This window comes from Telmatherina bonti (assembly GCF_933228915.1).
Source record: "Telmatherina bonti genome assembly, chromosome: 5".
Taxonomy (NCBI): Eukaryota; Metazoa; Chordata; class Actinopteri; order Atheriniformes; family Telmatherinidae; genus Telmatherina; species Telmatherina bonti.
Genome location: NC_136623.1, coordinates 37388976 through 37404256, shown reverse-complemented (window position 1 = coordinate 37404256; position 15281 = coordinate 37388976). Strand labels below are relative to the sequence as shown.

Genomic DNA, 15281 nt, shown 5'->3' with positions numbered 1-15281 from the left:
TGCTCTGTGTTATCGGCTCTGTGTTACCTGCTCTATGTTATCTGCTCTGTGTTACCTGCTCTGTGTTATCTGCTCTGTGTTATCGGCTCTGTGTTATCTGCTCTGTGTTACCTGCTCTGTGTTATCGGCTCTGTGTTATCTGCTCTATGTTATCTGCTCTGTGTTACCTGCTCTGTGTTATCGGCTCTGTGTTATCTGCTCTGTGTTACCTGCTCTGTGTTATCGGCTCTGTGTTACCTGCTCTATGTTATCTGCTCTGTGTTATCGGCTCTGTGTTACCTGCTCTGTGCTATCTGCTCTGTGTTATCGGCTCTGTGTTATCTGCTCTGTGTTACCTGCTCTGTGTTACCGGCTCTGTGTTACCTGCTCTGTGTTACCTGCTCTGTGTTATCGGCTCTGTGTTATCTGCTCTGTGTTATCTGCTCTGTGTTACCTGCTCTGTGTTATCGGCTCTGTGTTATCTGCTCTGTGTTACCTGCTCTGTGTTATCGGCTCTGTGTTATCTGCTCTGTGTTACCTGCTCTGTGTTATCGGCTCTGTGTTACCTGCTCTGTGTTATCTGCTCTGTGTTATCGGCTCTGTGTTACCTGCTCTGTGCTATCTGCTCTGTGTTATCTGCTCTGTGTTATCTGCTCTGTGTTATCTGCTCTGTGTTATCGGCTCTGTGTTACCTGCTCTGTGTTATCTGCTCTGTGTTACCTGCTCTGTGTTATCGGCTCTGTGTTACCTGCTCTGTGTTACCTGCTCTGTGTTATCGGCTCTGTGTTACCTGCTCTATGTTATCTGCTCTGTGTTACCTGCTCTGTGTTACCTGCTCTGTGTTATCTGCTCTGTGTTACCTGCTCTGTGTTACCTGCTCTGTGTTATCGGCTCTGTGTTACCTGCTCTGTGCTATCTGCTCTGTGTTATCGGCTCTGTGTTATCTGCTCTGTGTTATCGGCTCTGTGTTATCTGCTCTGTGCTATCTGCTCTGTGTTATCGGCTCTGTGTTATCTGCTCTGTGTTACCTGCTCTGTGTTATCTGCTCTGTGTTACCTGCTCTGTGTTACCTGCTCTATGTTACCTGCTCTGTGTTATCGGCTCTGTGTTATCTGCTCTGTGTTATCTGCTCTGTGTTACCTGCTCTGTGTTACCTGCTCTGTGTTACCTGCTCTGTGCTATCTGCTCTGTGTTATCTGCTCTGTGTTACCTGCTCTGTGTTATCTGCTCTGTGTTATCGGCTCTGTGTTATCGGCTCTGTGTTATCGGCTCTGTGTTATCTGCTCTGTGTTACCTGCTCTGTGTTATCGGCTCTGTGTTATCTGCTCTGTGTTATCTGCTCTGTGTTATCGGCTCTGTGTTACCTGCTCTGTGTTACCTGCTCTGTGTTATCTGCTCTGTGTTACCTGCTCTGTGTTATCTGCTCTGTGTTACCTGCTCTGTGTTATCTGCTCTGTGTTACCTGCTCTGTGTTACCTGCTCTGTGTTATCTGCTCTGTGTTATCTGCTCTGTGTTACCTGCTCTGTGTTATCTGCTCTGTGTTACCTGCTCTGTGTTATCTGCTCTGTGTTACCTGCTCTGTGTTACCTGCTCTGTGTTATCTGCTCTGTGTTATCTGCTCTGTGTTACCTGCTCTGTGTTATCTGCTCTGTGTTACCTGCTCTGTGTTATCTGCTCTGTGTTACCTGCTCTGTGTTATCTGCTCTGTGTTACCTGCTCTGTGTTATCTGCTCTGTGCTATCTGCTCTGTGTTATCTGCTCTGTGTTACCTGCTCTGTGTTATCGGCTCTGTGTTACCGGCTCTGTGTTACCTGCTCTGTGCTACCTGCTCTGTGCTACCTGCTCTGTGTTATCTGCTCTGTGTTATCTGCTCTATGTTATCTGCTCTGTGTTACCTGCTCTATGTTACCTGCTCTGTGTTACCAGCTCTGTGTTATCTGCTCTGTGTTATCTGCTCTGTGTTACCTGCTCTGTGTTATCAGCTCTGTGTTATCTGCTCTGTGTTATCTGCTCTGTGTTATCTGCTCTATGTTATCTGCTCTATGTTACCTGCTCTATGTTACCTGCTCTGTGTTATCAGCTCTGTGTTATCTGCTCTGTGTTACCTGCTCTGTGTTACCTGCTCTGTGTTATCGGCTCTGTGTTACCTGCTCTGTGTTATCTGCTCTGTGTTATCGGCTCTGTGTTACCTGCTCTGTGTTACCTGCTCTGTGTTACCTGCTCTGTGTTACCTGCTCTGTGTTATCTGCTCTGTGTTATCTGCTCTGTGTTACCTGCTCTGTGTTACCTGCTCTGTGTTACCTGCTCTGTGTTATCTGCTCTGTGTTATCTGCTCTGTGTTACCTGCTCTGTGTTACCTGCTCTGTGTTATCTGCTCTGTGTTATCTGCTCTGTGTTATCGGCTCTGTGTTACCTGCTCTGTGTTATCGGCTCTGTGTTATCTGCTCTGTGTTATCTGCTCTATGTTATCTGCTCTGTGTTATCTGCTCTGTGTTATCTGCTCTGTGTTATCTGCTCTGTGTTACCTGCTCTGTGTTATCTGCTCTGTGTTACCTGCTCTGTGTTGTCTGCTCTATGTTACCTGCTCTGTGTTACCTGCTCTGTGTTATCTGCTCTGTGTTATCTGCTCTGTGTTACCTGCTCTATGTTATCTGCTCTGTGTTATCGGCTCTGTGTTATCTGCTCTGTGTTATCGGCTCTGTGTTACCTGCTCTGTGTTACCTGCTCTGTGTTACCTGCTCTGTGTTACCTGCTCTGTGCTATCTGCTCTGTGTTATCTGCTCTGTGTTACCTGCTCTGTGTTATCTGCTCTGTGTTACCTGCTCTGTGTTACCTGCTCTATGTTACCTGCTCTGTGTTATCGGCTCTGTGTTATCTGCTCTGTGCTATCTGCTCTGTGTTATCTGCTCTGTGTTATCTGCTCTGTGTTACCTGCTCTGTGTTATCTGCTCTGTGTTATCTGCTCTGTGTTATCGGCTCTGTGTTATCGGCTCTGTGTTATCGGCTCTGTGTTACCTGCTCTGTGTTATCGGCTCTGTGTTATCTGCTCTGTGTTATCTGCTCTGTGTTATCGGCTCTGTGTTATCGGCTCTGTGTTATCGGCTCTGTGTTACCTGCTCTGTGTTACCTGCTCTGTGTTATCTGCTCTGTGTTACCGGCTCTGTGTTACCTGCTCTGTGTTACCTGCTCTGTGTTATCTGCTCTGTGTTATCTGCTCTGTGTTATCGGCTCTGTGTTATCTGCTCTGTGTTATCTGCTCTGTGTTACCTGCTCTGTGTTATCTGCTCTGTGTTATCTGCTCTGTGTTACCTGCTCTGTGCTACCTGCTCTGTGCTACCTGCTCTGTGTTATCTGCTCTGTGTTACCTGCTCTGTGTTACCTGCTCTGTGTTATCGGCTCTGTGTTACCTGCTCTATGTTACCTGCTCTGTGTTATCTGCTCTGTGTTATCTGCTCTGTGTTATCTGCTCTGTGTTACCTGCTCTGTGTTATCGGCTCTGTGTTACCGGCTCTATGTTACCTGCTCTGTGTTACCTGCTCTGTGCTATCTGCTCTATGTTATCTGCTCTATGTTACCTGCTCTATGTTACCTTCTCTGTGTTACCTGCTCTGTGTTACCTGCTCTGTGTTACCTGCTCTGTGTTACCTGCTCTGTGCTATCTGCTCTGTGCTATCTGCTCTGTGCTATCTGCTCTGTGCTATCTGCTCTGTGTTATCTGCTCTGTGTTACCTGCTCTGTGTTACCTGCTCTGTGCTATCTGCTCTGTGTTATCTGCTCTGTGTTACCTGCTCTGTGCTATCTGCTCTGTGTTATCTGCTCTGTGTTACCTGCTCTGTGTTATCTACTCTGTGTTACCTGCTCTGTGTTACCTGCTCTATGTTACCTGCTCTGTGTTATCGGCTCTGTGTTATCTGCTCTGTGCTATCTGCTCTGTGTTATCTGCTCTGTGTTACCTGCTCTGTGCTACCTGCTCTGTGCTACCTGCTCTGTGTTATCTGCTCTGTGTTACCTGCTCTGTGTTACCTGCTCTGTGTTACCTGCTCTGTGTTACCTGCTCTATGTTACCTGCTCTGTGTTATCTGCTCTGTGTTATCTGCTCTGTGTTATCTGCTCTGTGTTATCGGCTCTGTGTTACCGGCTCTGTGTTACCGGCTCTATGTTACCTGCTCTGTGTTACCTGCTCTATGTTATCTGCTCTATGTTATCTGCTCTATGTTATGTGCTCTATGTTATCTGCTCTATGTTACCTTCTCTATGTTACCTGCTCTGTGTTATCTGCTGTGCTATCTGCTCTATGTTATCTGCTCTGTGTTATCTGCTCTGTGTTACCTGCTCTGTGTTACCTGCTCTGTGTTATCTGCTCTGTGCTATCTGCTCTGTGTTATCTGCTCTGTGTTACCTGCTCTGTGTTATCTGCTCTGTGCTATCTGCTCTGTGTTATCTGCTCTGTGTTATCTGCTCTGTGCTATCTGCTCTATGTTATCTGCTCTATGTTATCTGCTCTATGTTACCTTCTCTATGTTACCTGCTCTGTGTTATCTGCTGTGCTATCTGCTCTATGTTATCTGCTCTGTGTTATCTGCTCTGTGTTACCTGCTCTGTGTTACCTGCTCTGTTATCTGCTCTGTGCTATCTGCTCTATGTTATCTGCTCTGTTATCTGCTCTATGTTATCTGCTCTATGTTACCTTCTCTATGTTACCTGCTCTGTGTTATCTGCTGTGCTATCTGCTCTATGTTATCTGCTCTGTGTTATCGGCTCTGTGTTATCTGCTCTGTGTTATCTGCTCTGTGTTATCTGCTGTGCTATCTGCTCTATGTTACCTGCTCTGTGTTACCTGCTCTGTGTTACCTGCTCTGTGTTACCTGCTCTGTGTTACCTGCTCTGTGTTATCTGCTCTGTGTTATCTGCTCTGTGTTATCTGCTCTGTGTTACCTGCTCTGTGTTATCTGCTCTGTGCTATCTGCTCTGTGCTATCTGCTCTGTGTTATCTGCTCTGTGTTATCGGCTCTGTGTTACCTGCTCTGTGTTATCTGCTCTGTGTTATCTGCTCTGTGTTACCTGCTCTGTCTTACCTGCTCTGTGTTATCTGCTCTGTGTTATCTGCTCTGTGTTATCTGCTCTGTGTTATCTGCTCTGTGTTATCTGCTCTGTGTTATCTGCTCTGTGTTATCTGCTCTGTGTTACCTGCTCTGTGTTATCTGCTCTGTGTTACCTGCTCTGTGCTATCTGCTCTGTGTTATCTGCTCTGTGTTATCGGCTCTGTGTTACCTGCTCTGTGTTATCTGCTCTGTGTTATCTGCTCTGTGTTACCTGCTCTGTGTTACCTGCTCTGTGTTATCTGCTCTGTGTTATCTGCTCTGTGTTATCTGCTCTGTGTTACCTGCTCTGTGTTACCTGCTCTGTGTTATCTGCTGTGCTATCTGCTCTATGTTATCTGCTCTGTGTTATCTGCTCTGTGCTATCTGCTCTGTGTTATCGGCTCTGTGTTATCTGCTCTGTGTTATCTGCTCTGTGTTATCTGCTCTGTGTTATCGGCTCTGTGTTACCGGCTCTATGTTACCTGCTCTGTGTTATCTGCTCTGTGCTATCTGCTCTGTGCTATCTGCTCTCTGTTATCTGCTCTATGTTATCTGCTCTATGTTATCTGCTCTGTGTTACCTTCTCTATGTTACCTGCTCTGTGTTATCTGCTCTGTGTTACCGGCTCTATGTTACCTGCTCTGTGTTATCTGCTGTGCTATCTGCTCTATGTTATCTGCTCTGTGTTATCGGCTCTGTGTTATCTGCTCTGTGTTATCTGCTCTGTGTTACCTGCTCTGTGCTATCTGCTCTATGTTATCTGCTCTATGTTATCTGCTCTATGTTATCTGAACTATGTTATCTGCTCTATGTTACTTTCTCTATGTTACCTGCTCTGTGTTATCTGCTGTGCTATCTGCTCTATGTTACCTGCTCTGTGTTATCTGCTCTGTGCTATCTGCTCTATGTTATCTGCTCTGTGCTATCTGCTCTGTGTTACCTGCTCTGTGTTATCTGCTCTGTGTTACCTGCTCTGTGTTACCTGCTCTGTGTTATCTGCTCTGTGCTATCTGCTCTGTGTTATCTGCTCTGTGTTATCTGCTCTGTGTTATCTGCTCTGTGCTATCTGCTCTGTGTTATCTGCTCTGTGTTATCTGCTCTGTGTTACCGGCTCTATGTTACCTGCTCTATGTTACCTGCTCTGTGTTACCTGCTCTGTGTTATCTGCTCTGTGCTATCTGCTCTGTGTTATCTGCTCTGTGTTATCTGCTCTGTGTTACCGGCTCTATGTTACCTGCTCTGTGTTACCTGCTCTGTGTTATCTGCTCTGTGCTATCTGCTCTATGTTATCTGCTCTATGTTATCTGCTCTATGTTATCTGCTCTATGTTATCTGCTCTATGTTACCTTCTCTATGTTACCTGCTCTGTGTTATCTGCTGTGCTATCTGCTCTGTGTTATCTGCTCTGTGCTATCTGCTCTATGTTATCTGCTCTGTGTTACCTGCTCTGTGTTACCTGCTCTGTGCTATCTGCTCTATGTTATCTGCTCTGTGCTATCTGCTTTGTGTTATCTGCTCTGTGTTATCTGCTCTGTGTTATCTGCTCTGTGTTATCGGCTCTATGTTATCTGCTCTGTGCTATCTGCTCTGTGTTATCTGCTCTGTGTTATCTGCTCTGTGTTATCTGCTGTGCTATCTGCTCTATGTTATCTGCTCTGTGTTATCGGCTCTGTGTTACCTGCTCTGTGTTATCTGCTCTGTGTTATCTGCTCTGTGTTACCTGCTCTGTGTTATCTGCTCTGTGTTACCTGCTCTGTGTTACCTGCTCTGTGTTATCTGCTCTGTTACCTGCTCTGTGTTATCTGCTCTGTGTTATCTGCTCTGTGTTATCTGCTCTGTGTTAACTGCTCTGTGTTATCTTCTCTGTGTTACCTGCTCTGTGTTACCTGCTCTGTGTTACCTGCTCTGTGTTACCTGCTCTGTGTTATCTGCTCTATGTGAGGAAGTTCTAACAGACTAAATGTCTGCACATATAACTCCGGTTTAACTGTTATTGGGTTCTCACCTCGGTCTTTTTTGCATAGAAAAGTGTTGTGGAATTCCTGCGGCTGACCGAGACTCGCCCATTTTCCTTTGCTCTGCTTCCGCAGGCTGATCTGGATCTTTCCCACGGAGGAGGCTGTGTGGACTGTCGATGACAAGCAGAGATTAATAAACTAAAAGAGTCCATTTAGGAAAGCCGGTTTGGCCGGGCAGCGTCAGAACGCCTCCACAACGCGCCCCCCGAGTGCACACCCAGCGCACTGCCAACATGTCTGCCAGCCAATGAGTTAACAGTCAGAGGATGAAAACCAGCCAATCAGAGATCAGAAGGGATCATCATCGTTAAAATCTCAGAAGTCAGATTTTTTCTCACCAGAAATGTTTTCTTCAACTTGATCAGCGAGACCTGAAAATGCAAACACACAGGTTACTGCCTGTCATCCCAACAAGCAGAATTTTTACAGCAGAAAACACATTTCTGGTCCAAATAAATTATTCATTCAATTCATTAACTTTGTCATTTAATAACTGTTAAAAGTTTACATCTTAAAGAAAACAACTATTTATAAATGGTTACTATAAATGACATCGGCATAATTTCCCTCTCTGGATCCACCTCTTGAGTTTTAAAGGTGTTTTAAAGTTTCTGCTCTAAAATGACCCGAGAAGATCAAATTGTTTCTCCGCAACGGTGTGGAAACCATGTCAGAATGGAAACTGTTGAGATTTAATGAGAAGCGTCACTGCAGATGCTGCTGCGTTAAGCTACACGATGATGGAGGATTTTTCTTCTTTTTGACATGTTGTAGTCTGTAAACTCTGACAATCTGCTGCAGGAGAAAAGCATGAAGCAACATGTGGACGTTCTCTGATTCATGGAGATGAAGTCAAACTAAGTCGCAGAGCTTTTAGTAGAGAGGCAGTTTTCTGTGAGGTCCTCGTCCTCTGCTGAGGAACCTGGACTAATAACTCCCTCCGACTGTCTTTAAACTCATCTCCAGCTCTTCTTCTGTGGTTTCTTATGGGCTGCTATTTTACCAGAAGAAGATGAAAAGTGGAGGAAAACTCTGCAAGCAGGAGGATCAGAATAAATTCTGTAAATCTAAGTTAGAAGGGTTAAATCTCCTCCTAACCATCTCAACCAGATGATTTACATGATTGATCCTCATTCTAATCATGTGATCTTGTAGAACTTCAGTGATGTTGCCATGGTTACAGCCATCTCACCAATCAGCAGCAGTAAGGAGGAAAATATCTGCGAGGCAGAATGATTGACACCCGTCTCTGTCCAGTCAAATCTGTGGAACCGGGCAGAAAATAGTGGTTTTGAGTGAAAAACTTCCCTCAAAGGATTCTGGGAAATGGAGTTTTTCCAGTAAATGTGGGTTTTATCCTGGTGGACAGAAGTTCTGGAGGCCAGGCAGCAAAGTTAAGACAGAATTCATGAAGATGAAGCAGAAGTTAGCTTCTGTGGATCTTGGTTGGAGATGATGAACGTCCAGTTTTCTGCTTTCAGTGGAGATATCGTTGCTGCGTTCAAGCCGTGGGGGGGCAGGTGGAGCCACGGTTTGTCTTTAGCTGCTAGAAAAGGTTTTAATGGGCTTTGAGCTCAGATTCTGGACTTTCTGTTGACACCACACACGTTTATATTTACATATCAGACCTGATGTTACGTGTCATAAACCAGATGGTAACTCCGTCACCACGGTAACCAAAACCGTTGTGGCAGATAAAATTATTTTTCATTTCATACATCAGAAAAACCAGGGGCGTTATGAGAGGAGTCAGTCTTTCTCTGAATGATTTCAGGCTGAAGGTGTAAACAGTTCATGGCGATGTGGAGACGAGGCCACATGCTGACTCAGATGAGCTCAATAAGGATCATGCTTCACAGTTTCCATCGTTTTAATGAGGAAACTTGTTTGTTTGACAAATATTTAAAGGATGCAAAAAGGTTGGCAGGTTAAGTGAGAATCAAACCCGGTTTCAACTCCATCACAGGTCTCCCCCAAAACACACCAGCAGCTTTTTACACTTCAAAATGAAGAAAATTAAGTAAATGTGGCCACTTTGACACTGATTTAGATAGAAATAAAAGAATCAATCAGAAGTTTGCTCACATAAATGTATCATGTATGACATTTTCCCCAGCAGCACCTCCACCCTCAGTACACCCGCCTGCAGGTCCACGGTCGCACAGCCTGAGCCGGGGATCTGAGAAACAACACAGCAGAAATATGTCGCCCTGAACCACCAACAGACTGAACTGGACATGCATTAAGCCCTTCTCTATGGGTTAAAGATCTGTACTTTTACTGGACTTTACTAAATTCCATGAGCGACTGGTCAGAAATAAGATTTTACTGAATGTACAGAGTAGCCTGGAAGCTTATATGCCAATCCCACCTGAAGAATTAAGCTTTCCTATAGTCCAGAGGGGTCCTTAGGGTCCCAGTCCTGCAGGTCTGAGAAGTTTAATGTCAAACTCTGCAAAAGTCTGATAAGTAAGGCTATGTGTGTCAGGTGCATTGCAGCAGGGAAACTCCAGACACTTGCAGAACTGGGACCCTCGAGGACCGGAGTTGCCCACCCCTGCTCTAATACACACCATGTGTAAATAGTTGTGAGACTGAGTAGAACACATGTTAATGTCAGGACGGCTGGTAGCAGCAGTTTAACCCTTAAAACTCATGCATTTGTAAAAAAATGTTTGTAAAACTGCAAGTAGAATCTGAACTGTTTAACCCCAGTCAGCATGCAGACGTGATGTTTCCATGCAGACGTGATGTTTTCATGCAGACGTGATGTTTCCATGGAGACGTGATGTTTTCATGCAGACGTGGATATAGCAGAGTTTTAAGGGTTAAACACCAGCTTTGCAGCAGTTCTTCGTAACTCACAGCCTGGACGACATGTGATGTGACTCCTGGATTACCTTTCTTTTGGTGTAAACCACCAGATGAACAGTAGCTTCAGTCTGGAACCAGTCAAACCTACAGCAGACAGCAGACAACAAGTCATTAAACAAGTTTCTGTGAGTGATGTAGGAACATCCGATCTGCAGTTCGTACCGAGGGCGCGAGTCTTTGTTTGGTGGAGGAGCCACCGAGGCGGGTGGAGCAAGGCCTGGAGGAGGCGGAGGGATGATTGCTGACAGGAAGAAGAAAAAATGTGAAAATTTACCAATCTGCTTCATTTACCCAGCAGCCTGGCTATCAAGGACCAGGCTGTTGTGCTTGAACCAGTTTCCGTGAGTCCACTGGAAACCAGAGGAAGAGCTGCAGAGGTCTAATGTGCACCGATGTGTGTGTGTGTACCTTTAACAGCTGCTGGAGCCTTCGTTGCCATTCTGCCCACCAGACACTCTTTCAACATGGACTCATAGTTGACCCAACGATGGACCTGTCCACAGACCACCATGAGGTTAGCGCCCGATACAAAACTCAACCACATTAAACCAAGTTCTGCCAAAAACCACAAGGCTTAGGATCACATCTGGGATGAGTAATTCTACAGAGGAAATAGATTCATTCTGATGTGAAGGTTTTTCTATTGGCGAGAAGGTCTGATGGCAGAAAACTGTCCCTGTGATCTCTAACCACATTTTCATAAGAAGACTGAACCTTTCCCTCATAAAAGGTGTTTTATCTTCAACATAACATGAAAATGCCAACATTCTTCTTCTCATACCTGGTCAAAGAGGTCGGTACCATCTATTCCTGCTGCCTTCATCAGCTCCTCCTCTCCACCCGGGTGGTAGTCCATATAAGGGCTCACGTTGTAAACCATACCTGGAAAATAACAAGCACCTGATGACGCAGAGCATCACCTGTAAACTAAAGGACTTTTAACCTCAGTGGGAAGTCACAACCAGCCGAATCGTCTCTAAAGCTCACTGGAAAACATCACATGATGAGGAAGTCTGGATACATCATCGAATCTGAACATAATGCTGCATGAAGCCATCCTACGCTTACTGTCCACTTTATCAGCTCCACCTGGTTAACATCCCGTTCACACGAATAACTAATCAGCCAATCAGACGCAGTCATGTTGAAGAAAACTGGCTGCAGTTCAAACTGCATCAGGGTGAGGAAGAAAGAGATTCTGAATGTTGCATGTTGTTGGTCTGAGTGTTTACTGGGATTTTCACACACAACCATCTCCAGTGTTCCCAGAGAAGGTCTGAAGAAGAGAAAATATCCAGATGTTGATGTCAGAGGTCAGAGGAGACTGGACAGACTGGTCCAGATGATAGAAAGACAGCTAGAAGTCCAGTCAGAACTGGTTCCATCCAAGATCTGCAGAACATCATCTCTGAACACACAACCCGTCCAGCCTGGAAGCAGATGGTCTCCAGCAGAAGAAGACCACAGCGGGTTCCCTCCTGTCAGTAAGAACAGGAAACTGAGGCTACAATTCACATAGACTCACCAGAACTGGACAATAGAAGATGGAGAAACGTTGCTGGTCTGATGGGTTTCCATTTTAGTGAAGAGTGAAATGATCATCTTATTTTCCCGAGTTCACTGTACTCCCACGGTTTACATGGTAACCAGAGTCACAATACAGAAGCTTTAGGACGTGGTGGAACGGGAGATTCTCATGGTGATGAGGTGGAACGGGAGATTCTCATGGTGATGAGGTGGAACGGGAGATTCTCATGGTGATGAGGTGGAACGGGAGATTCTCATGGTGATGAGGTGGAACGGGAGATTCTCATGGTGATGAGGTGGAACGGGAGATTCTCATGGTGATGAGGTGGAACGGGAGATTCTCATGGTGATGAGGTGGAACGGGAGATTCTCATGGTGATGAGGTGGAACGGGAGATTCTCATCATGATGAGGTGGAACGGGAGATTCTCATCATGATGAGGTGGAACGGGAGATTCTCATGGTGATGAGGTGGAACGGGAGATTCTCATGGTGATGAGGTGGAACGGGAGATTCTCATGGTGATGAGGTGGAACGGGAGATTCTCATCATGATGTGGTGGAACGGGAGATTCTCATGGTGATGAGGTGGAACGGGAGATTCTCATGGTGATGAGGTGGAACGGGAGATTCTCATCATGATGAGGAGGAACGGGAGATTCTCATGGTGATGAGGTGGAACGGGAGATTCTCATGGTGATGAGGTGGAACGGGAGATTCTCATGGTGATGAGGTGGAACGGGAGATTATCATGGTGATGAGGTGGAACGGGAGATTATCATGGTGATGAGGTGGAACGGGAGATTATCATGGTGATGCTGTGAAGCAACTGTGTGTGTGCTCATGTCATTATAGAGCAGTGTTTTTCAACCTTTTTTGAGCCAAGGCACACCACAAACCAATGTTTTTTTTTGTTGGTTTTTTTTTTTTAAAGTCCATATTATTAATAAAAAGTCCATTTTGCCAAAGCCTCTTCAATAGAAATCAGATAAACACAAGAAGAAAGAATTTGATCATCTTTCACTCGGGCCTGTTTGAACACAGAGCTTCTTTTTAAACCAATTAAACTGGGTAATTTCTCAGGGCACACCTGATAATCTCTCACAGCACAGTGGTTGAAAAACACTGTTATGGAGCACCATCTCTGAGGAATGTTTCCATGTTCAGTCTATTACGCAACTAAAACAGTTCTAGAAGAACTGCATTAAGGAGGTGATAACGTGGATGATGATTTTATTCACATTGAGACATAAAACAGTTTATGACTTTATAATTAAGATTAATACTGAAGAAAGGAGAGAAATCTGCAAAAATGTCAAACACGTTTTGTCAAACTGCTGACACTTTCCACAGCTACAGGTTGTGTACTTGTTCTCCTTTCCAGGTGTGTGTTGAAGCTGATGCCTCTCACCTCGTATGCAGGTCCAGCAGTCATCTCTTGTGTTGTGTTTCTGAAGCTCTTCTTGGGTCACCTCGATCAGACGCCCTCTGAGTCCTGTAAGATCCTTCCCACTCTTGGCAAAGCGAATCCAGTCCATCAGACTATGACCTGGCTTCAAAGCGACCTGTCAGTCACAGGACATCAGCGCTTTGCTCATTATACAGGTATTTCCTGTACTGATGGGTCCCAAACATGAGTTGATAGTGAATATAGTAAAATCTCAGTGAAAATTAGCTTTTGTTTTTTAAAGATCTGTACTGAGGTATCTGAGCTGTACTAATCAGGTTTTATGTGGTTGCAGTGTTACCTTGTTCCTGCTGGACTGGCCGGACGGAGCGACCCTCTGCTGGGAGCTCTGGGCCGGGAAGGATTGGCTGGGAATGTTCAACATGTTGGGAACGCTTCGGAGGCAGCCCAAGTTTCTGACCAAACCTATTCAACCAGCGGCAGTTTACCAAAACAAGACATGGGAAGTAGTTCAGCAGTCACTCTGGCTGCATTTTGTAACTGGAACTCGCTCCTTCCTGGTTGTGACAAAATAAAACCCCTAAAATGCGTTGAGTAATGCCGCTAAGCTAAGCTAGGCTAGGCTAGGCTAACATGCTATAACAGATGCTTCCTCATAATAACCAGCTTGTAAAACTCCACTTTTAAAGGAGATTTATATTAATGCTTTGTCTGACTAATAATGACATGTTAATAAATAAAATCCACCAGCAGCAGCAGGGCATATAGAGGTTAATTACGAGTTCGCCATTCAAAGACTACAACAGTCGCTCACCATGACGACAGTGAACTGCGTCATCAAATTGCGCCGCTTCTGGTTCGCCCAGTACAATAAAAACAAAACCGATTTGTACTGACAGCAACAAAAATCAGTTACGAAAAAGAAAACCTAACAACAAACCCCAACCCTTTGTGTCGGTTGTTTCAGGAAGTGTTACAAAGAAACTTAAATGTCGCAAGCAGCTGATTACCCAGTTATTCACAGTTATAATATTAATAGACCACTGCATGGGAAGATAGGACGTATATCTGCAGTGTTTTGTATTTATACTAACTGAAATTAGTACGATATTATGCAAATCCATCTCACCTTCCTACCTGAGATGAAGCTGTAGAAAGAGTTGGTGAAACCATTTCCACTGGATGAGCTCTCACTGTCGCCATCATCCTCTGAATCTCTCTGGTTTTTACCTGACATAGTAGAATCATTGTTCTCTCACCACAGGTTTGCTGTATTTATTTAAAATAAAGTCAGTGAAGCTCAGACTTCCATCATGGCAGATGAAGGGTTTACCTTCCAAAAGGTTAATCTCCTAAGAGGATTCCACAGACCAGAGTCCTCCTCAATGTAAAGGTCCACAAAACTTGACCTTTCTGAGGTTCTATCTGGCTCTACACACATGGTCTGTGGCACATCACTTTAACATAAACTAGCCAATGGCAAATTATTTCAGTTAGATAAAACTATAACACTGTTTTATTATTGTGAATGAAAATCTAGACCGCAAATCAGATTCATATATGCTGTTAAAATCATATTTGCTCTTGTTACCACTGAGTAGACTGGTGTAAACCCAAATTCCCAAAACACTGGAACACTGAGTAAAATACAAAACTACAATGTAAAGGTTTTCTAATCTTATCAACATATTTTATTTCCAGTAGAAGATAAATATCAGATGATGAAACTGATGGAAAATATTGGCTGACTGTGAATCTGAAGCAACACATCTGTACAAAGTTGCAACAGGAACAACAAAACACTGGAAAACATCTGGAACAGCATTTAATCACTGATTAATTTAAATAGGAACCGATCAGTAACATGACCGTTTTAACAAGGAATAGGTCAGTAACATGGCCGGTTTATTCTATTCTATTCTATTCTATTCTATTCTATTCTATTCTATTCTATCATATCCTACAGTCATTTAGCAGACGCTTTTATCCAAAGCAACTTACATATGAGTGAGAGCAACACAAGCACAAAATCAAACAGTAGAGGACATCGTAGGAAGGTGCCAGTGGACTGTCCAGTTGGACGCAGATCCTTCCATGAAGTGCCACAGGCTTCTGTTTTGCTTTTTTTGTTTTTTGTTTTTTTTTGTTTACTCCCTTCCCACCCCATAATACCATCTATGTTATAATACAAAGAATTTATTCCATAAAGTTTGTGGCAAAGAACTGGGCTAAGTTCTCCAACTTTCCAATAAATACAGCTAAACTAAGTGTTGAAGTTCTCCTTGAAGAGCTGAGTCTTCAGCTTGCTCTTAAAAGTAGACAGGGACTCTGCAGAGCGGACAGAGTTTGGGAGATCATTCCACCATCGTGGCACAACAGAGGAAAAGAGTCTGGC

General features: G+C 44.4%; 1 protein-coding gene across 1 annotated transcript in view; it reads right to left on the bottom strand.

Moving 5' to 3' along the window:
- Positions 1 to 13689, bottom strand: part of cyb5r4 (cytochrome b5 reductase 4) — a 49831-nt gene extending 36142 nt beyond the window's left edge. The window contains exons 1-9 of the mRNA XM_079240799.1: positions 13227 to 13689; positions 12890 to 13043; positions 10735 to 10835; positions 10362 to 10446; positions 10116 to 10194; positions 9980 to 10037; positions 9165 to 9258; positions 7418 to 7450; positions 7067 to 7189 (exon numbers count right to left, since the gene is read on the bottom strand). Coding sequence (XP_079096925.1) covers positions 7067 to 7189; positions 7418 to 7450; positions 9165 to 9258; positions 9980 to 10037; positions 10116 to 10194; positions 10362 to 10446; positions 10735 to 10835; positions 12890 to 13043; positions 13227 to 13310 — 811 coding nt within the window. The 5' untranslated portion in view covers positions 13311 to 13689. The remainder of the gene's footprint in view (positions 1 to 7066; positions 7190 to 7417; positions 7451 to 9164; positions 9259 to 9979; positions 10038 to 10115; positions 10195 to 10361; positions 10447 to 10734; positions 10836 to 12889; positions 13044 to 13226) is intronic.
- Positions 13690 to 15281: the final 1592 nt, after the last annotated feature.